General features: G+C 36.1%; 1 protein-coding gene across 1 annotated transcript in view; it reads right to left on the reverse strand.

Annotated features, from left to right (window-relative positions):
• The window catches only part of GPR158 (G protein-coupled receptor 158), a 400,381-nt gene that overhangs the window by 8,945 nt on the left and 367,933 nt on the right, over nt 1–23,503 (reverse strand). The window contains exons 7-8 of the mRNA XM_032243850.1: nt 19,722–19,960; nt 3,718–3,856 (exon numbers count right to left, since the gene is read on the reverse strand). Of these exons, the coding sequence (XP_032099741.1) occupies nt 3,718–3,856; nt 19,722–19,960 (378 nt within the window). The remainder of the gene's footprint in view (nt 1–3,717; nt 3,857–19,721; nt 19,961–23,503) is intronic.

Raw genomic sequence — 23,503 nt, forward strand, 5'->3', positions numbered from 1 at the left:
AGCAGTGAAATAGGATCATTAACTCAGTAACATTCTCTGAGGCATATAAGGGATATAACACTCTGGAAAAATGATATAATCCCAGTCTGTTGGGGGTCAGTCCAGTATTGGAGTAGAAAGTTATAGGAAAGGAGATGAATTCATAAAAGGATCCTCATGTACTAAGAATTCCATCTTAAGTGCAAATCAAATAAACTTTAAACTAGCATGACAATATCTAGAATAAAAAAATGCTTGCATATAATTTAAATGAAAATAGTGAATCTTCAAAATAAAACTACCAACTGTGAAATATACAGACAACACTCTGAAATTAGTCAGTTTTAAATAACTGCCAGGTTTTTAAGGTTGCAATTCTGAGTAGAAATATCTTGAGAAAAACTGGGTTTTGCAGTAATTTTAAAGCTTTATTTTTTTTCAAGGGTATTTCATCTTTTAAAAAATAGGTCTGAAAGCCAGCAGCATAAAATATTTGAAAACTGAGGTTAAAAAGAAACACATTTTTAAAAGTCTTGTACTTTCCCGAAGGTTTGCTTTATGCTTAGCACTAAAAATAAGGGATTAAAACAGGCAGGGAAGAACACCTCTGCATTATTTATCCTTTTAGACTTAATTCTTCACTATTATTTTTGTGCAATCTGACAATTTGGTATATGAATGAAGGTAAATCTGTATATAATGTATAGTCATAGTTTTTAATTTATATATGTATATCTATATATATATACACACACCATTTTATATTTTAAGCATATAAGAAAGGACACATGCTATATTGATAGAGAATATATTTTTCAATGTTGGGAGCCTTATTTTATATTCAAGGATAAAATTAACAAGATGGATATAGCTGATTTAAATTATGCTATTGCTTATTCTTGGACTTTATATATATTTGAACCATCGCATGTATAAATTCAGTCCATGTGTAAACAAGACATTGTACATACTTGATTTATTATTGCCTATAACTTGCTCCCTATCAATTCCCCCAAATCAGTGTTCTGCAGATTTACTGTGTTAAACTATAAATCCATCCCTTCATCCTTTATAGCCATATAAATTAAATTTCTGAGAGAGCTAATATATGCTATGATTCTTTAAAGTCAATATACCACAGTCTGATCCAATCTAATCTAGGCCAAAAGATACAGTAGGTCAAATTTGGAACTTAAAACATAGGGCCTCTTCAGGTTTATTTAAGCTTGCTAAAAAAATCAAAGCTCATCAAGCTTGTTAGTCTTTCTGTGTCACACTGCTACTAATGGAAGTTCTCCCTTTCCAAAAGTAACAGGGGTCCACATAGTTGTGTGGAAGAAAATTGATCTTGTGAGTACATCATATGTACTCAACACCAAATTTACTAGGTTCAACGTGGAGCAATCAATCGGTGTGTGTGTCTACAAGAACAAAGTTCATGTTTATATGATTCTTCTGGCGGAGCCAATGGGTTGCTTGGGGCTGTGTAGGAAAAATGTAAAGCCAAGTAGTCAAGTTGCTTTCAATCAGTAATATATATCTTCTGTCACCTTAAATCAGTAATAAAAAGTGCGGATGCTGTTATCAAATGTCAAGTGAAGTTTAGGGGGTTTCCATGGTCAATTAAGTGTGCAAAATGCTGGTTAAATAAAACTAAGTAGGTTTTCTTGAAGCACGACTTCTCAACATGCTAACTTGCATTGTGACACTCTGAAAAGGAGACTATAAAGTACAATTTGTCATAAATTTACAAACAGACATAAACATCTAAAAATGATATACTATGATGTTAACGGTACTTATCTTTAGGTGGCTTGATTAGGGAGTTTACTTTATTCTTTATCATTTTAGGATTTTTCCGTAACAACCATCTATTGCCTTATTATTAAACTTTTTGAAAATTCATTTCAGAATAATTTACCATGCCTACTCCTGAAAGAACCTGGGCCAGCTTAGAATTTGAAATCTATTGAGAAAAGAAATTTAATGATGAAAACTGAACAGAGTAAATTTTAAGATATAGAAGGATATTTAGGTACTTTTAAAATCTGTAAACAGATTTAAGTACTTAAGACAATTGATTTGTTTCTAAAAAAAAAAATCTAGCAGCTTATTATAGGGCTAAAGCGGACAATCTTCTGCACTACATAATCACATTTTGACGATAGAAGACATTTAGACTCATTTCTAAGAAGCCTTCTTACTGGTTTATAATTCTTTAGCTGATTTTTTAACTTAAGTTGATATGTTAACATTTAACCTGTAACTGATTGTATAAAAGCATGTTTGTTATATCTTGAAATATGCCTGCTTGATATTCTGGAAACAAACAAGAAAGTAGCTTTTCTTGGAAGACAGTTTGGGGAAAATGTCAAGGCTATTGGAGCTGGGGTATCAGGAGGACGTGTTCTCTGGTGCTCAAGAAATTGTTGACTGAGGGCATCCCCTCTTAGGTCCTGAAACTCCAGTCTGACTAGCTGAAAAAGCATTTATTCCTTTGCTTACTTATAATCTTATATTTCCGTTCTTCTATTTTCTTCCTCTTCTAACATCTTTTCTCCTCTCTCTTGAGAGAGGGCAAGACAAAGTTAAGAGGCCAATTCTCTAGATTCCTGGCCCCTTGATGGGGTCTCCAGACTTGTCAGACCATAGATGCCTCCTTTTCTTATTTAAAAGTTTTAAAAGTGCAGGCTGTAACTGAGGTCCACTGCTGTCTGGAATCATCTCTTTCTAAAGATGCAAGATCACATCTTCTGACTGCTGACTAAAGTCAGAGAAGATAGGCATCCTACAAAACTCCCCGGGGCTACAGCCTCCTCTTCCCATCCCCTCTCCCATTCTCACTGATCTCCAGGAGAGTCTGAAGGCCAAGAAGGGAGCTGAAACCAAAGAAGGGGATCCCTTCTCTCCATTGAGGGCAGAGACAAATATTCAACATTTCTAATTTTCTTAAATGTGTCCTTTTCCCTATTTGTCAAGCAATTGAAACACATTTTTTGTTTTTTAAATGATAGGATTCTTTTAGTTCTGCCCTGAGATTTTCATTTTCAAATATGAATCGGTGACACCTTTTCAGAAGATAAGTCATATGTTTCATTTTGTTAACTTCATAATAAGCCACTGTCTTCCTCCTTTGTTCTTGTCTGCTAGAGAGAAACCTGGGATGATCACAAAATAGAGGACCAGGCTATACATTCTTATCCCAGAAGTTCATTACTAGAGTGTGTGATAGTGACACTGCCCATTGCACATGATAATCTAGTCATCAGGCTGAAGTAGTTTTTGTGTTTAGAATTCCACAGAATTCATACATATAAGTTGTCTATACAAATATTGAGATTTTGAAAATATAAACCAGCCCATTAAACATGAATGAAAACATAGACGAGTTACATATATCTGCTTTACAACATATGCACGTATTGCTTTATACCTTCAGAATGAAAAGTGTTACATGTTATAAACAATGTTCCATTACATTTCCATAAGTGGTTTAAGATAATACAATAACATTGAGTTAACCTTCGAAATAGATGAAAGTAATAAGCAACACAGCTGAAGGAACTAAGAACAACAGTTTTAAACACAAGCTATTCATTTTCCATCTCTGTAAAAGAAATTAACTTATAAAATGCCATCTTTCCTAAGTCTGTTATGCATCTTATCTAATTTTGCTATTTAAAATGCAACACATCAGAAAAATAAAATAGTTATCTACTAGCTCTACAGATCACTTGCCTAATTGTATGGAATATAGCAGAGATGATGAGCTCATTGTGAACTGCAACAGCCATATAGCGGGGCTCGTGGAATGCCGATGGGACTGTCCGCACTGCATAGCAGAGATAAACACCCCACAGGAGGAATAAAAACTCAGCTGTGAAAATAACAAACCATTTTTCATTAGTTTTATAGGTGAAGAAAAAATTCTACTATTTTAGCATGCATTTTGTGTCTATTATTAAACATAAGTTTTGTTAGAAATAGATGAATTAGAAAGTCTTATTTACATACAAATAAAAATGAGATATTTATTTTCAAAATTCATTCAGTTATGGAGTATTTTTCAAGGTACACTTTGTGGTTGTTATCGCTTTTAATAGCATTCAGAATGTTATACCTTTTTTTTGGGCAATACCTGGCTTTCTCCTAAACTCACTGTAAAATAATTTTCCATATCTCCAATTCAAGTTTAGGATGCTCATAGAACACTCAGTTCACAATAAAGTTACCAAGGCAGTGCAAAAAAAAAATGTTTAGAACATGTTTATATGCGGCTTCTAGAAATTTAAGTCCTAACTGAACTGAGCCCAGTACAATAAGATACCATTGCCAGCTATGTGAGAACATGGGTTGCTAAACATTCAGTAGCATATTTTATATATAAAACCTTGTTTTATCACACATGAAAGAAATCATGTCTTCTGTGGGTTGAGTGTGGAAATGTTCAGTAAAATTCACAGTCACCTTGTTTGATCACTGAAGCCAGAAGAGACGAGCACAGTGTAGCAGCTAAGAATGAGGACTTCAGCATCATGTTAGATGTAGTTCTGACTCTGGCTCTATACCTAAATAACTTTGCATAATCTTAGGCAATGTACTTAACCTCTCTGGTCAGTTTCTTCATTTGGAAAATGAGGATAATAAAAGTACATATTTCATGGGATTATGTGCTAATTAAATCAAATAATGCATATAAAGCATTTATAGTTTATGACACATAGTAATTGTTAATTTTATTATTAAACGTCTCATTTGACTTTTTTTCCCAAACAATTGCTATTTTAACTCATTTTGAGTGATAAGCCATACAACCCATTTTATCTGTCTTAGTGGCAAGAACTTTCTGGAAGACAATGTCTAATTAATAAGAGGAAAGCTCTAATTAGGAGAAAACATTTCATCAAATGCATTACCCAGATGGAACTTTCTTGTAAACAGAAATGTTGATGTCCACTCAAAACATGGATCATCCATCCAAAATCCAAGGTGTTTTCCTTGTCAAAGTCTCAGTATATTTCAATCAGCATTTAAACAGTAGGTAGGGCCTTAATTATTCCATGTCCCTTAAATAAACAAATGTCTCAGGAGCTACTCTAAAACCCTGATGTGGCCAGAAGACAAAGAAAAAAATAAATGTCACTCCAAACTCTCCATGAGATCCAGTGTGGTCTTATTCAGCATGGTGGACCTTGGCCATATGATGTGAATATTTGCAGCCAAGTTTTATTGGATTGAGAAAAGGGAATCAGGAAACAGATTTTCATCTATAATTTTCTTTTCCAACTCTTGTATTTCTGCCCATGAAACTACTGTTGCTTTCTTTACCCAGGCTTGAAATCTTGACCTTTCATTTCTACATTTCTTTTTTCGAGTTATTTCTCAGCTGTATTAATTCCTTTCAATGCCCACAATAACAATCTTTGCCTAAGCCCCTATCAGTTTACTCCTTATTTGTTGAAATTAGTTTTCAAGGCCTCATCTAAACCTAGCTTTGAAATGAGTCCAGTTGTCCCACAGAACTGATGTTTGTGGTTTCTTTGCATAAATATAGAAACTGATCCTCCCAGTCTTAAAATTTGAAAAGGTTACATTTGTCATATCCAAGTTCCTTTTGCAGGAAAACAATCTCTAGATAGTATCAGGGAGCCGAAACTTAGCAGATCACTGCATCTGGACAAGGAGACACCAGATACGTCATCCATCATGACTGCCTAACCAACCCCATGCTTACTGTTGACCAACTTCCCTTTCTTTACCCTCCCTAATTACTGTTTTTCACATATGGTTACATTTCTTCGCTGCTATATAAACCTCTAATTTTAGTCAGGAAGATGGACTTGAGACTGATCTCCCATCTTCTTGTCTATGGTACCTGATTAAAGCCTTCTTCCCTGGTAATACCTGTCTCGGTGACTGGCTGTCTGCACAGTGATCAGTAGGACCTAGACTGAAACCCTGGCATTTCAGTAAGCTTCACCTTGTGTTAACCCATTCTTCCTAACAGTAACAGGTTCATTTTTCTGAAACTTCATTTTGACCATATCAGGACTTGTCAACAACTGCACCACTGCATTTGGGTTAACCCAGTCATGTCTCCAGTAGAAGATTCATGCATACCAGGCTGGGCATGGTGGCTCACACCTGTAATCCCAGCACTTTGAGAGGCTGAGGTGGGTGGATCACCTGAGGTCAGTAGTTCAAGACTGGCCAAATTTGGTAAAACCCCGTCTCTACTAAAAATTCAAAAATTAGCCAGGCATGGTGGCATGTGCCTGTGATCCCAGCTACTTGGGAGGATGAGGCAGGAAAAGCCCTTGAAACCGGGAAGTCGAGGTTGCAGTGAGTTGAGGTCATGCCACAGCACTCCAGCCTGGGTGACAGAGTGAGAACCTGCCTTAAAAAAAAAAAAAAAAAAAAAAGATTCATGCATACCTACTTACAACCCTGGAAATAATTCCTGCCCCAGAGGAAGACTGTAGGTGTTTCTGCTAAAGCTGACATGGCCTTACTTTCAAGACTGTCTTGCTGCACAGACTTCATGTTTGCTGCCCACATTGCTTGACATCATTTATTTATTTTTCCTTGTGTTTTATAGACCCTGATATCTACTGTGGTCTCTGGACTTCAGGTCAGCCTTCTGTGAAGCGTCAATGTATCTCCATTCAGAAATATTTTTTTCTGTGAGGCGTCAATGTCACAAATACTTCATCCTGGCTTTCCTAGCCCTCTGTAATTTGACTTCATAATATATATCTAACAGGACACCTCAGTACTCCCCAGCATAAACTCTTTGAGGAGACCTAGAAGGTCTCTTTGTCTTCTGAACACTCCAAATCTTTTTTCATTTTTACTTTTTTGAGACAGGGTCTTGCTCTGTCACTCAGGCTGGAGTACAGTGGCATGATCTTGGCTCACTGCAACCTCTGCCTCCAGGGTTCAAGTTATTCTTGTGCCTCAGCCATCTGAGCAGCTGAGATTACAGGCATGAGCCACCATGCCCAGCTAATTTTTTTATTTTTAGTAAATATGGGATTTTGCCATGTTGGCCAGGCTTGTCTTGAACTTCTGACCTCTAGCAATCCACTCACCGTGGCCTCCCAAAGTGCTGGGATTATAGGCGTGAACCCCCGCTCCTGGCCCGTTCCAATTCTTGGTCTTGCCTCTGAGCTATTGGTCTTGCTCACACTATTGCTCCCATTTCTAGTGGGAGCCAGAACTTCAAGTGGAAAAATCTTAATCAATTTTTCAATGTCCATTTCAAGTCCTATCTCTATCATCACAAAGCCTCCTGAAATGATTCTAACCTACGATGAATTTTCTTTCCTCTAGTATCTTGATAGTCTTATCCATACAACACAATGCAGAGAATAATGCCACTCAATATAAAATTGGAAGAAAACTGTTCATGGGGTCTTGTTAGTCAACACCGATCCCAACTAGTTATGAACTAAAATAGGGCAAGAATTGAGTTTTTCAGTTTTTTTCTCCCTTTGTCCACATAGGTGGTAGCAACAGTACTGGGACAATGTAGGTAAGATTTAATAAATACCATGCAGATTATTAAATATATATAATATAAATTAATGCACTATTGAGTTTGTGGTGCTGTGCTTGTCACAAAACAATGGTGATGCAAAAGTATTATTAAGTACCCAAAGCAGAAAAATATGCTGTAGTTGAAGGATTCACATGTAGCTGCATTATGAAAACAGTATCTCCTGCTATTTACTGCATGGTTTTTACATAATGCTATACTGAAGATTCAAAAAAAGAAAAGTAGTTATCAGGTTAATTAGTGTGCTACAATGGAGAATTGTATTTAAAAATATAAAACAAAATAAGATTTCTCATAATAGCTCAGCTGAACATTAAAATCTTTTCATTAGCAATATCAAACATTATGCTGTAGCTGGAAAACAATTTATTATTCAAAGTACCAATTACACGAAATGTGATTTATAAAAGTTGTGCTTGGGAAAAAGAAATCAATTTCATATAATTAACTTCAGACTAGCACTGCAATTAGTAAAGAAAATATGCAGATGTTACCAAATTTACGGTGTTATTACGTGGGAGTTGAAATATGTGTTGTGTTTCTTTAGAAAATAATTTCTGGTGTTAAATGATTTTGATGGGAGAAATGAGTATAGTTACAAAGGGGATTGCATTTAAGTTTTGAGATCCAAATAGGGCTTTCAGAAACTGAAGTCTTTGCTTTTTAATCTGTATGGAATAACATTCCATTTAAAAGTTAACTACCATAGCCTTTGAAAAATTAATATACTATAATGAAAGTGATTTCAAGTTATTTTTTTCAAAGGGCTGGGCCAAGCAAGGAAATGAGAATTAGTATAAATTCTTTGACACCAAAGATGCCCCAGTTCCATGATCCTAGACAACCCACAAGGGCTGAGAGAAGAACAACCGAAAGGAAAAATGCCACTCATGCTGTGGTGCTCTGATTTACCATGCTGCAAAGGCATTTTGTATTAATGACATTTTATCCTGCTTGGCCCCATTAAAAATTACCTTCACACAGCATAAATAAGTACACAAATGATAAAACATTTAGGTTTAATTTCTGAAGTGTGTTTTTTAATGTCCTCTTCTATTTTTCTCATACCCTATCCACTTGGAAAAGTCATGGTCAACGTAAATAATTATTTACAATTCTACCCAGGCTAACTCATTTTGTTTTCTTTCTAATGACAGAGTGGGCAATCAGTAAGTGTTAAACAACTTCAGTAATTCTTGAGAATACCTTCAATTCCAGAATTTTAGGGTTCAGCTGGTATAAAGAAGTTTGAATATAAATATTTATATTCTGGGGGCTTGTCTGCCTTTTCTTTGGCTAAAATAAAGCCAATTGTGAGTTACACTGATTGAAACAATAAGAATGCTTCTTCTGATAGAATTGTTAAGTTAGAAGTGACTTTGTTAGACCATGTAGTGAGCATGTACATTTTTGAGTGTCTCTGTGGCTGGGAAGCAGGTGGTTGGTGAGCTGCTGTTATTCTACTGGCCTTAAAGTCAGTTGATGCAGCTCCGGGATAGGGAAGCATGCAGAAGAAGTCGCAAGTTACAATGTATTTCACAACTGGGACAATAGAGGCTGGGTGTGTGTTCACTCCCCAGCTCTGTAGAAGCACGAAGCCCCATGATGATCAGGATGGGGTATAGGATATGTCTGCAGAGAACCTCATTCTTCAGCTGCACACACCCTGTGAGCAGCAGATTGGAGCCTAGAATCCGAGTCTCTTAGTTCCTCACCGATGCTCCTTAACTTACATTCTTGGCTGAGATTTTAACCCTTGGAAATATTTTTATCCTGCTGAAGAAAACCAGTATTTCTCTAGGCAGCAATTGTTTGTATTTCAGCTGATACATTAATTAGACTTGAATAGCCTGTGGTAATTAAAGTACTCTCCTCAGAAGTACTTTTAGCCTCCACAATTAATCTGATTTCATACCTGACATCCGTTGAATGGACCCGTCACTGTGCCAAATGTATTCTGTACATTATTTACCTTCATGAAGGTTTTATTGTAAAACTTGTGACTCCTTTAAAAAGGCAGAGGTAACAAGTCTGAATGCTGAAATGTCAAGCTTGGGTCAGAGATAATGTTGCGAATACTGAGGAGTAACACAATTAACCATACCAACTGCATGAAGTCACATAGTGACTTGATTACGCCATTCTCCTACCACTCCCTAGGAGCTGGGGGCTCTTTGAGGCCAGAACTGTTGGAGTGGCCACACGTTTACAGGCTGGCTTTTCTTCACTGCTTCTGTTCACACATTGCTAGAACAGGGACCAAGATTTTTTTCTTATTCTCCATTGCATCTTAGGTAAAAAGGGTAGAAAGCGTATTCTGTTCTCACTCTCTGGCATATACATTTAAGTTTTTAGTTTCACATGGGGCGACAGAACTTTGGCAAAACGGAGCTGCCTCAGACCTTATGGACACACAGAGAGTGGGATAGGATGAGCTCACAAAGGCAGACTCAGGCGGAAGTCCTCTCAGAGCACAGGGTCCAGGTCAGAGGAGCAAGCTGTGTCTGCCATTTTCTCTCCCTGTCTGATATTGCTTGGCTGTGTCTCCATCCAAATCTCATCTTGAGTTGTAGCTCTAATAATTCCCATGTGTTGTGGGAGAGACATGGTGGGAGATAATTGAATCATGAGGGCGGTTTCCCCCATACTATTCTCATGGTGAAGAAGTCTCACAAGATCTGATGGTCTTAGAGAGGGAAACCCCTTTCACTTGGTTCTCATTCTCTCATTGCCTGCCGCCATGTAGAACGCGTCCATGCCTTTCACCTTCCACCATGATTCTGAGGCCTCCCCAGCCACGTGGAACTGTGAGTCCACTAAACCTCTTTTAAAAATTATTATTTTAATAACCCAGTCGCAGGTATGTCCTTATCAGCAGCAGGAAAATGAACGAATACACTGTAATTTGCATAGGTATTATTGTTTAAGGAGGGCACTGGATATGGGATCACTTGCTACTATTATCAAAGTGTCTTTCGATGTTTGATCTTTTTTGAAAGCTGGTGTCTTTGACTGGTGATCTGCTTTCACTCTGACTGCATCACTAGAAATTCACACATAATTTTGAAGTCCTAGCTGGCAGGCTATCATGAAGACTGCAGTGGGGGTTATTTACTTATTATTTATATTCTGCCTTTGTGTAAAAGTGTTTTAATTCTTTGAGGCACAGTTATTTGAATGATGCTAAAGGACAAAAAGAAAGTAAAGTACTTTTCCGAAGGGGTGGTATATGAATAAGAAAATAACTCCCAGGACCATCATTCTGAAGACACTCAAGCAAGTACTTTGAGAAGCATGTGTAGTTTCTAGTGATGTAGCCTCCAAGACAATGTGGTCAGGCTTTTATCCTTTGATTGAAAATTAAAAATAATGTTTGAGGTCACACATGGTGGCTCATGCCTGTAATCCCAGTAGTTTGGGAGGCTCCGGAGGGAGGATTGTTTAGAGACCAGGAGTTTGAGACCAGCCTGGTCAACACAGCAAAAGTCTGTCTCTACTAAAACCAATTTTTAAAAAATTAGCTGGGCATGGTGGTGCACCTGCAGTCCCAGCTACTTGGGAGGGTGAGGCAGAAGAATGGTGTGAGTCCAAGAGTTTGAGGCTACAGTGAGCTATGATCACACCACGGCACTCCAGCCTGGGTGAAATACGGATACCCTGTCTCTAAACATTTTTTAAATAAAAATAAAAATATATGTTTAAAATTGTAACAAGTAATTCAGTGTGCATTAAGGCATATGATATATTGGAATAAAAGAAAATGTACGTAATTAACCTAAATAAAGAACATTAATTTTTCAGATGAAGAGGAAGTCTAATTTCTATAACATTCATTAAATGGTGCTTATATCACATTTGACCTGTCATAATAAAGCCTAGTCTTCTAGGCTAATTAAGTATTTAAATCCTTAAAAACAATTGCTATTTTAGAATTCCCTTATATAACTCAGCGAGACAGTTGTATTTTTCTCAGTTCCTTCTAAACATTGGCATATGACTAATTAAATTACTGAACACACTGCCTGTTTTTTTGTGTGTGTGTGTTAAAAATACTGTACCAGGAAGGAAAGGAACAAAGGAGAAGAGCATGACAATGAATAAGAATAAAGACTGTATTTTAGGTGAAATATTTTATGTGAAATCCATGGAAACCAATACTTTTGAACAGTGGAGTAGTCAATACTGGAATTCACTGAAAACACAAATATTTAAAAATTTCTAAACGGAATTACACTCAAGCCTATCATACCTGTTTAATTATTGCTTATATTTTCATTTATGTCTTTCTTTCCAATGCGGTAAATAAAATATATAACAAGCAATGTCAAGCTCTGAGGAATTTCCAGAACCATGAGACTCGTCATGTATTGGTGGACTTTCACCACTATGAAGAGGTGGAGGGTAGGGGGACATAATTTATAACAGGGCTCCTGTCAGGGAATGGTTATTAGATCATATAAACGCTGTTGAGAAGAGTTAGGCTGTATCAGTGATACAGAAAGATACAGAAAACTAATAGGAGATAATAGAGGATAAATAGAAGCCTACATAGGGCTTTTCGGATATATTCTTGTGCCAGGTAAAAAGACAGGGCAGTAAAATAGATTTATTCTCAGTTACATTCCTTTGTATAATGTTCTATGATCATTACCTAACTTCTTGAAGAAACTAGAAACAGCTCAGTGCTTGCCTGGGTCAATATTAAAGTTTGATGCACAGATTTAACCATGGAAGGGACATTCTAAATGTCCTCGACACTGCCATTTCTTAGCTACTTTTTTGCAGTCTTGTTTCTTGCAGGTAAGGTAAGAATCTGCCCACTTGTTCTAACTTATCTTGGTCACTGGTTCTGCTTCAGTATCTTCAATGTATGTTCTAAATGTGTAATCAGAAGTTGAGTGCTATCCAATTACATATGTCAAAGGATGAATGCCATTACATCACTACTTCTGTTATTAGATAAATGTATTTTTTTTCCTTTTTTTATACTTTAAGTTCTGGGGTACACGTACAGATTGTGCAGGATTGTTACATAGGTATACACGTGCCATGGTGGTTTGCTGCATCCATTCCTTCAACATCCACATTAGGTATTTCTCCTAATGTTATCCCTCTGCTAACCCCTACCCCTGACAGGTCCCAGAGTGTGATGTTCCCCTCCCTGTGTCCATGTGTTCTCAATGTTCAATACCCACTTATGAGTGAGAAAATGCAGTGTTTGGTTTTCTGTTCTTGTGTCAGTTGGCCAAGAGTGATGGTTTCCAGCTTCATCCATGTCCCTGCAAAGGACACGAACTCACTCTTTTTATGGCTGCATTGTATTCCATGGTGTATATGTGCCACATTTTCTTTATCCAGTCTGTCACTCATGGGCATTTGGGTTGGTTCCAAGTCTTTGCTGTTGTAAACAGTGCCACAGTAAACATACATATGCTTAAGGAGATTTTGGGCTGAGAATATGGGGTCTTCATAAAAGAATGTTTTATAATTGTTTGGGTATATAACCAGTAATGGGATTACTGGGTCAAATGATACTTCTATTTCTAGATCCTTGAGGAATCCCCACACTGTCTTCCACAGTGGTTGAACTAATTTACACTCACATCAATAGTGTAAAAGCATTCCTATTTCTCCATGTCCTCTCCAGCATCTGTTGTCTCCTGATTTTTTTAGTGATCACCATTCTAAATGGTGTGAGATGGTATCTCAATGTGGTTTGATTTGCATTTCTCTAATGACTGGTGCTGATGAGCTTTCTTTCATACGTTTGTTGGCTGCATAAATGTCTTCTTTTGAAAAATGTCTGATCATATCCTTCACCCACTTTTTGATGTGATTGTTTTTTCCTTGTAAATCTGATCAACTTCTTTGTAGATTCTGGTTATTAGCCCTTTGTCAGATGGGTATATTGCAAAAATTTGTTCCCATTCTGTTGGTGGCTTGTTCACTCTACGATAGTTTCTTTTGCTGTGCAGAAGTTCTTAAGTTAAATTAGATCCCACTGTCGCCATTGCTTTTGGTATTTTAGTCATGAAGCCCTTGTCTCTGTCTATGTCCTGAATGGCATTGATTAGGTTTTCTTCTAGGGTTTTTATGGTATTAGGTCTTATGTGTAAAACTTTAATCCATTTGGAGTTAATTTTTGTATTAGGTGTAAGGAAGGGATCCAGTTCCAGCTTTCTGCATATGACTAGCCAGTTTTCCCAACACCATTTATTAAACAGGGAATCCTTTTCCCCATTGCTTGTTTTTGTCAGGTTGGTCAAAGATCACATGGTACATGTGTGGCTTTATTTCTGAGGTCTCTGTTCTGTTCTATTGATCTATATCTCTGTTTTGGTACCAGTACCATGCTGTTTTGATTACTGTAACCTTGTAGTATAGTTTGAAGTCAGGTAGCATGATGCCTCCAGCTTTGATTTTTTTCTTTTTTGCTTAGAATTATCTTGGCTATGTGGGCTCTCTTTTGGTTCCCTATGAAATTTAAGGTGGATTTTTCCAGTTTTGTGAAGAGAGTCAATGGTAGCCTGATGAGAATAGCAATGAATCTGTAAATTACTTTGGGCAGTATGGCCATGTTTACAAAATTTATTCTTTCTAACCATGAGCATGGAATGTTTTTCCTTCTGTTTGTGTCCTGTCTTATTTCCTTGAGCAGCGATTTGTAGTTTTCCTTGAAGAGGTCCTTCACATCCTTTGTTAGTTGTATCTGTAGGTGTTTTATTCTCTTTGTACCAATTATGAATGGGAATTCACTTATGACTTGGCTCTCTGTCTGTCATTGGTGTAAAGGAATGCTTGTGATTTTTGCACATTGATTTTGTGTCCTGACAGTTTGCTGAAGTTGCTTAATAGCTTAAGGAGATTTTGGGCTGACACGATGGGGTATTCTACATATACAGTCATGTTGTCTGCAAATAGAGACAATTAGACTTTGTCTTTTCCTATTTGAATACCCTTTATTTCTTTCTCTTGCCTGATTGCCCTGGCCAGAACTTCCAATATTATGCTGAATAGGAGTGGTGAGAGAGGGCGTCCTTGTCTTGTGCTAGTTTTATAAGGGAATGCTTCCAGTTTTTGCCCACTCAGTATGATATTGCCTGTGAGTTTGTCATAAATAGCTCTTATTATTCTGGGATGTATTCCATCAATACCTACTTTATTGAGAGTTTTTAGCATAAAGAGCTGTTGAATTTTGTCGAAGGCCTTCTCTGCATCTATTGAGATAATCGTGGTTTTTGTCTTTGGTTCTGTTTATGTGATGGATTATGTTTATACATTTGCTTATGTTGAACCAGCCTTGCATTCCAGGGATGAAACCGACTTGATTGTGATGGATAAGCTTTTTGATGTGCTGTTGGATTCGGTTTGCCAGTATTTTATTGAGGATTTTTGCATCAATGTTCATCATGGATATTGGCCTGCAATTTTCTTTTTCAATTGTATCTCTGCCAGGTTTTCATATCAGGATGATGTTGGTCTCATAAAATGAGTTAGGGAGGATTTCCTCTTTTTGTATTGTTTGGAATACTTTCAGAAGGAATGGTACCTCTGGTAGAATTTGGCTGTGAACCTGTCTGATCCTGGACTTTTTTTGGTTGGTAGGCTACTTATTGCTGCCTCAATTTCATATCTTGTTATTTGTCTATTCAGGGATTCAGCTTCTTCCTGGTTCAGTCTTAGGTGGGTTCAAGTGTCCAGGAATTTATCCATTTATTCTAGAAACGCATAGAGGTGTTTATAGTAATCTCTCATGGTAGTTTGCATTTCTGTGGGATCGGTGGTGATACCTTGTTTACCATTTTTTATTGCATCTATTTGATTCTTCTCTCTTTTCTTCTTTATTACTCTGGCTTGCCTTCTATCTATTTAGTTGATTTTTTCAAAAATCAGCTCCTGGATTTATTGAGTTTTGAAGGGTTTTTTGTGTCTCTATGTCCTTCAGTGCTGCTCCCATAATAGTTATTTCTTGTCTTCTGCTTGCTTTTGAATTTGTTTGTTCTTGATTCTCTAGTTCACCTAGATACATAAAGCAAGTTCTTTATGGCCTACAAAGAGACATAGACTCCCACACAACATTAGTGGGAGACTTTAACACCCAACTGTCAATATGAGATGGAGGAACGAGGCAGAAAATTAACAGGAATATCCAGGACTTGAACTCAGACCTGGACCAAGTGGACCCAATAGACATCTACAGAAATCTCCACCCCGAATCCACAGAATATACATTCTTCTCAGCACCACATCACACTTATTCTAAAACTGACCACATAATTAGAAGTACAACATTCTTCCTCAAATGTGAAAGAATGGAAATCATAACAGTCTCTGAGACCACAGTGCAATCAAATTAGAACTCAGGATTAAGAAACTCATAAAACTTCACAACTACATGGAAACTGAAGAATCTCTGGGACACGTTTAAAGCAGTGTGCAGAGAGAAATTTATAGCACTGAATGCCCACAAGAGAAAGGAAGAAAGGTCTAAAATCAACACCCTAAAGTCATGATTAAAAGAACTAGAGGAATAAGATCAAACAAATTCAAAAGCTAGCAGAAGACAAGAAACAACTTTCTCTTACTTCTTGGTCCCTGCACTCTTATCACGAGTCTTGATTTTCTAAGAGTCCCTAATGTTATCACCTAACACCATTAGGAGTATTAGTTTAACTTCTGCCTCTTATGTTTTGATATTTCTATCTCATTCCTGAAGCCATGATCTAGATCCTACCACTATAATCAATGTCTTCTCTTAGCTTCTCTGTAGCTCTTTAACTGAGACCTGGTAATTACCTAAGGAACGGTATGCTCTGCAGCCCCCTCAGGCCATGAATCTTCATTCTCTCTTGCACTGTGTATCTCAGTGTCCTCCTTACTCTCTCTGTCCTCTTTCCCAGTATTATTCAAAATTAATGTATTTTAAAAATGCCCATTTTCTTTCCATAGTTCCATTCCTGCAAGTGGAAAAATCTGCTGTCTGGTAAGCTTTCTCCCTGAAGGAGAGCAAATTCAGAAACAGTAAAGTACAATGAAAACAATCTATGTTACTAAAGAGCTGTTGTAGAGGGAGTAGTTAAATGAAGTAGGAATGGGTTGTGGTCAGAATGGAATTCTTCATAACTTAGGAATGGAAAACCAAATACTCTGCATCCCCATTTATAAGTGGGAGGAGAACTATGGGCACATAATGGTACACAGAATGGTATAATGGACACTGCAGACTCAGAAGGCATTGGGGGCAAGGGATAAAATAGTACAGACTGGGTCCAATGTACACTACTTGGTGACAGGTGCAATAAAATTTCAGATTTCACCAGTACACAGTTCATCCATGTAACCAAAATCACCTGTACCCCAAAAGCTAAGAATGGAATTCTTCAGTGTATTCAATGAGTGACTTTGGAGGCAGGGGAGTTTTAGATGACAGAAAGTTCATATAAAATGAGAGTGGCCACTGGAGATGAGGGGAGCAAAATGTTAGATGAGTCTGGCAGAGGTTGGGGTATTACCTTAGATAATATGAGGGAGAAAAGATAAGAATAAATGTGGATATGGGAGGACTTATAGATATGAAGGTAGGAATTTGAAGACATTTCTATTGGATGGCTCCTGTTTATTTTTTTCAAGTAGAAGTCATTTACTAAGAGAACAAAGAAATAGAGTTTGGAGGTATGAAAAGAGGATTTGAAATAATCATTGCAAAGAATGTTCTAGTGGTTGATCAGGGGAACAGTAAAGGTGAATGGAATGGCCAGGGCACTACTGAAATTAGTTATTTTTATGTTCTCATAAGTTCATCTGATTCCTTCCATGGAGTCAGCAGTTCTATACTTCGCAGTAACATGAGAATCACCTGAAATGCTTATGAAACACAGATTGCTGGGTCCCACCATCCTGGAGTGTTTGAGGAAATCAGAGTGGGCTCTAAGAATCTGCACTTCTAACAATTCCCCAGGCGATGCAGCTGCTGCAGGTTCTGGGACCACACTTTGAGAACTGCTCTTTCTCCCTTCTAATGATTCCAACTCCCAAACCCCTGAATTTGGTGAGTTTGGTACATTTCACTTAAAAAAAATATATATCCTTGTAGTCATCTCGATTGAATTTACTGATTCATTATATCACTTTTCTGCTTCTCTAAATTCCTAAGACATTTTCAATAAACTTAACCATACAGTATTATTAAAGTATAGGTAATAAACCTACAACAAACTAACCATCCAGTACTACTCACAATGTATTCCAACATTATCTTATTTTCTAGGTAGGCATTTCCTCCATGTTTCATACAATTTCCACCCACTTTCATCTTTGACTATTTTTTTTTTTTTTTGGAGATTGAGTCGCACTCTGTTGCCCAGATTGAAGGGCAGTGGGACAATCCCAGCTCACTGCAATCTCCACCTCCCAGGTTCAAGCAATTCTCATGCCTCGCCTCCCCAGTAGCTAGGTTTATAGGCACAAGCCACTGCCCCTGGCCCATCCTTCACTATTCTTATAAAATGAATGTTCTTGAAACCTCTATACAATAATAGAAATATTATCCATGGTTAAAGTACTCATCCTTTATAAAAGATTCCTGAGTTCTGGTCCAAATCGCTATCGTCTTTTAGTAAACCACTATTGCACCAAGAATCTTCACCACCTCACTTTGCTTTTCAGTAATTTTGAATAATTCTCATTTATCTATGTGAATCAATAGTAAGCTATCTGATCAAGGAATAAGGACTTTATATGGGATACTATCAATTATATATTTCTATATATTCCTACATAGAAATCACAAATATGATCCTCTTTGGAGTGAAAAATAATTTTGTTAAAGGTCTCAAATGCATCTGAATTCCAATGCATGAAAAAAAAAATTCTGGGTGAATAGGCCATGCTATGTGCTTGTTTGTGTCATCATGTATTTTGTTGCTGTTGTTGTTAAACAGAAAAATAAAAACTAGTGTCTTTTGCTTCATAATAATGCAAGGAAATGATTTTTCCTATTTGGTTAACTTGCACTGAGAGCATAAAACAATGTTAGGGTGAGTAGAAATTTTTTATCTATACAATTTAATTTTCTTATCCAGACTAAAGTCAAGATCAGAATCGCTTCCTACCTTAGCTCTATGATTTATCTTCTGATAGTTATATTATCCAAAATATAATAAGCTTTATCTATTACCATTATAACCATTCTCTTTACATACCCATATTGCTTCACTATTGCAGATATCAGGTTTATAAGATTCCTAAAATATCTTGCCCAGAAAAATATTTCTCCATTTAAACTGCAACCTAAATACACATTTTATTAGCTTTCAGCAAAAGACCGGATGTAAATATTTAGCCAACAATTACAAAATATGAGAATCAAATTCATGTTTCTATTTTTTTACTCCTGCCAAATATAATTAAGGTTTGTCCTCTGACTTACTGAGGGGAACAACAATAAAATATTCTTCTTTTGGATATCTTTAGAGACTTAGCTTAAAATAGACTAATACTAACAACAGAAAAATTCCCATGGATTTTCCCCCTTCTTTTTTTAAAACACTGGCCTGCCAGAACAACAATCTGTGTTTTGGGCCCAAGCCATGATGCAGCTCTTCTAAGTTCTCCAAACTTAGCCACACAGCACTACCTTCAAGTAACATGGCTTAGTCTTTGTGTAATCTGAACCTCAGAGAATTAGAAGTAAGTTATCTTTTAAGGTCAGCATAGGGAAGATAGATTGTCTCTGCAAAATTTCTGATTAATCTTTTTACAAAAAGCACCCTACATACCAACTCTGATATATTATAGGGCCGACATTTTATTGGAGAAAACCAGCATGCTTCCTTTTTTCTCCCAAGTAAGGAAATAAATCAAGAGAATAGCTAATGTTAGTCAAATGGGGACCAACTGATAAGATCAAAAAAAGTAAGCTGTTTATACACAGAAGGTGCCATTATTCACTTCATTTCTCCTTTCTGATTTATGACATTGTCTCAACAAAGCTATATACCTTTGAAAAACAATAGAAACTTCCAGAAAAAGTTTGTATTTCACATGCTATTACTGCCATTTTCATGTTATTTTACCAAAATTACATTTAGGCTTCATAAAAGAGTCTGGCAGGACTTTTAATGAAGTCAGTTTTAATGCTACTGAAAAATGGTAAGACCATCACAAGAAACAAGTGACCACATACCTACTGCTGTCATGTAATCCCAGCGGTCAATGAGGCACATATTGAAGATGAGGTGATCGGATGTTTGCCCCTGGCCAATAAGTGAAATCTGTTTCTCCAAATTCTGGCACACAGATGAGGTCCAGCCAATGAGAAACCAAAACACTACCAAGAGTATTACTGCCAGCATCCTCATGACCCGTCCTCCAGTCATATATGGAATTCGTTGAGCCGTTCGTGAAAGAAATACCTTCAAAACCCTAGAAAAGTAAAAGTTCAAATATGAAGGCAAGCCTAATGCTCAGAAAGTAAAACTCCAAAATAACTTATTTTCTAGGTAAAATGTAAACCCACCAAAATCCACTTAATCAGCTGTGCTTTGTTTTTGGTTTTGTTTTTTAGAGACAGAGTCTCGCTATGTTGCCCATGCTGGAGTGCAGTGGCTATTTGCAGGCCCAGTCATAGTGTACTGCATCCTTGAGCTCCTGGGCTCAAGCAATCCTCTTGGTTCAGCATTCCAAGTAGCTGAGACTCTAGGCATGTGCCGCTGTGCCTGGCTTATGCAGAGTTTTAACATGAGAAAATCCAGAAACAATATTGTTCATATTTTTATTTAATTTTATCTTATTTGTTTTACTATTGGAAGATAAACTATCTTTCATTAGAGTCCATTAAGTCAGTAAGTTCATATATAATGGGATTTCTTTGAGCATGTCTTATTATTTCAAGGAAAATTCTTGGGACTTTAGAAAGATCCGTAGGCAAACATTGCTTTCACAAGGTTTCTGAGGGATCAAAAAATAGTCTTGAAAGTAAGTGGTTGTATTTTACAGCATTATACTAACTCAAAACACTTCCTTGAACCAGTTGTTTTAACAGTAGAATGTTTTTAAAGATATTTCCTGAAAATCATTTCATATTACCTACTTTCTTGGTCATTTTATTATATTACCAAAAATAATATGCAGTCATAATAAAAATGAGAGGAATATTTAAACACTAGGTAGACTAAATAAGGTCAGTACATTAAGGAAGAAACCTGGGATGATTTATAGGAAATGTGATTTTTAAAACTTAAGAGTTATTTTCTGTATATATCTCAGATGAATAGCCAGAGTTGAGAACTACTAGGTTAGATGATATCTAATAACTGTTCTATCTCTAAATATTTTGTGAAGACAAAATCCAACCTTACTATAGGAATTCTCTATTCTTAAATTTCATTTCTAAAATATTCTTGGCTGATTTTAACTCCCCACCCCCATTCTGATATTTTATGTCACAAAATTATGATTTGATACAAACAGCCATGATTAGCTTATGATACTGTGAGAGTATCTGTAATCAATTTCCATAAGGCATAAAAATAAATACATTTTCCCAATGTTCTATTCTCTCCTTCACCTCATTCTTTCAATAATTTTAAGCCATATGAATTTTTTATAAAGATCATTCTAAGTCCAGAAATGAAGCCAATACACCTGAAATAGCCTAGATGTACTATGCTATATTTTTCCTCCATACATAGACCTTTGGCAGTTATCCCTGAATTAACACAACACATCCATTAAAGAAAGTTATTTTTTAGCTTATTCTCATTTATACTCCTCCCCACCCAATATCTTTAACCCCACTGTCCTTCAGGACAGAGGGTAAAGTTACTGAATTATTAATAAATTACTTCTCAATTTTTCTGCGGAACAATGTCATAAATATAGTAACAAGAGTGTAACAGAAGATCTCTTAACCACTCTCCATCTAGTCAGTTTCCCAGATTAACAGCTACTCTCTATTCCTTATATGCAGTGTATTAAGTGCCACCCATGTCACAGTGCACGCTAACACTGGCAGGTAACATGCTATTATTCTTCCCTATGCCTAAGCGCTTCTGCTCCAACTGGTTTAATTACTATTTAATAAATACAGGTGTATTTATTCTCAAATTATACATGATTACATAATGTATAATTTTATTTAATATTATATAAATATAAAATTTTTATTTAATATTGTTTATGTTTCATATATTATAAATATTAAAATATATTTCATAAAATGATTATGAAATAAAGGAGACATATCTATGAAATGTCTCTTGAATGCTTTGGAAAGACTAAAACATTAAAATGTTAACTTAGCAAAAGTGAAGGAATTTTAAAATACGGACTGGTCAATAAACAGAAAGCTAGAAAATTTCTACACTCAGATTACTTCAAAAAAATTTGACACGATGCAGTAGACAATACATTTTGGTGATTTGTTCTATAGAGAGAACTCCATTGTCAAAAAGAAGCTTTATTTCAAAGACTGGTAAGTGATTATTTGTGTTTTAAATGACAGTATCTATATACTTTTTAAATGCTTTTCTACTTTAAAAAACTTCAACAAATTGACCAAATATAATACCAAGTCCAGTTATGCTGGATGAGAAGACTTCCATTGTAACTGACAGATTAAAAGAGTCAAGAATTCTACCTTAGAAGTAAAAAATTTTTTTTGGAAAATATTTTTGCCAGTTCCAATCTTATTTCCTGTAGGAGAAACTTGTAATCATAATTTACACATATTTGTTTCTGGTTGAACCTAGATGAATTATAAATTTTGAATGACTACATTCTCCAGAGAGAATCTGACCCATTTTTCTTCCATAGTTGGGCAAGGGCAGAAAAAGAGAAAATTGGTGTTCCAAATTCTAACTTGGCTCTTACTGTGAACATTTTAAATATAAATATAATGAACAAACATTTAAATAGTGACAACCATGTTAGGCATCATGCTAGGCAACATGGAAGGTATAAGATATAATTTTTGTCTCCTAGAAGCTTACAATATAACTAGAAGTAAGTTTGCAAATAGCTATCATATGCAGTAGCTAACATTATATGTTGATGTGGCTAGCAAGTCTACTAACCCAATAGGATAGGTAGTATTTGACCTGGGTTTTGGGGGATATCAATAGGTAGAAATGAAGGCAAGTGGAAAGATATAAGGAGACATTCTAATTAACAGAAATCAAAAGCTGAAAAACATAAGCTGTCTTTAGGGACGGTAGGGGGAACTGGTTGGCAGGAAGGAAAGCCTGGTTCCCAATACCCAGGAACTCTAGGGAGTTTTCAAGTTAAGGCAAGGAGTTTTCATCAGGTTAAGAAACAGTGCTTTGAGAAAAATAGTTATGATCTATATATTCTTTACATGAACAAAATGTGAGAAATACTTTTTTCTGATACTTAAAGAGTTTCACAATTCCCACTGAAATGTTAAATCTCATAGAAAGCTAATAGTGGAGTTGTTAGGTAACTGTTTCCTTTAAAATACTTCTTAATCAGTTAAGTTTGATCTTTTGCAAAGGAAATCTAAGATTCCAGTTATAGTAATCTTTTACTAAAGAAATTCCATTTCTAAATTACCAGAAATGTTCATGTTTTCCAGATGGCCCTTTGGGTATTTATTGTATAGCTTGAAAATTCAAGATTGTCATAAATCCCTATAATCTCATTTCAAAGAGAAAAACCAGAGCAAAATCCCTCACGAGTCTCCCATTATTGATTTTACTGGCTTTCAAATAATAGAAAACATAATAAACACAACTCTACACTTCAACATAAGAATTTCAGGATATTGGTTTTTGTAAAATGGAGTAAGATGCGTTTTTCTAGGATCATCTTAAAATAAACTTAGAAGCCGAATTATAAAAAAGAATGCACAGACATGCATTTGTATGAAATACAACTGTAGAAAAAAAATCACGTCATTGGACTTCCTATATGGATTACTTTTCCATTATTTTTTCATAGATAAATCTT

This window comes from Sapajus apella, unplaced genomic scaffold, assembly GCF_009761245.1.
Source record: "Sapajus apella isolate SASKATOON/1434 unplaced genomic scaffold, GSC_monkey_1.0 scaffold53, whole genome shotgun sequence".
NCBI lineage: Eukaryota > Metazoa > Chordata > Mammalia > Primates > Cebidae > Sapajus > Sapajus apella.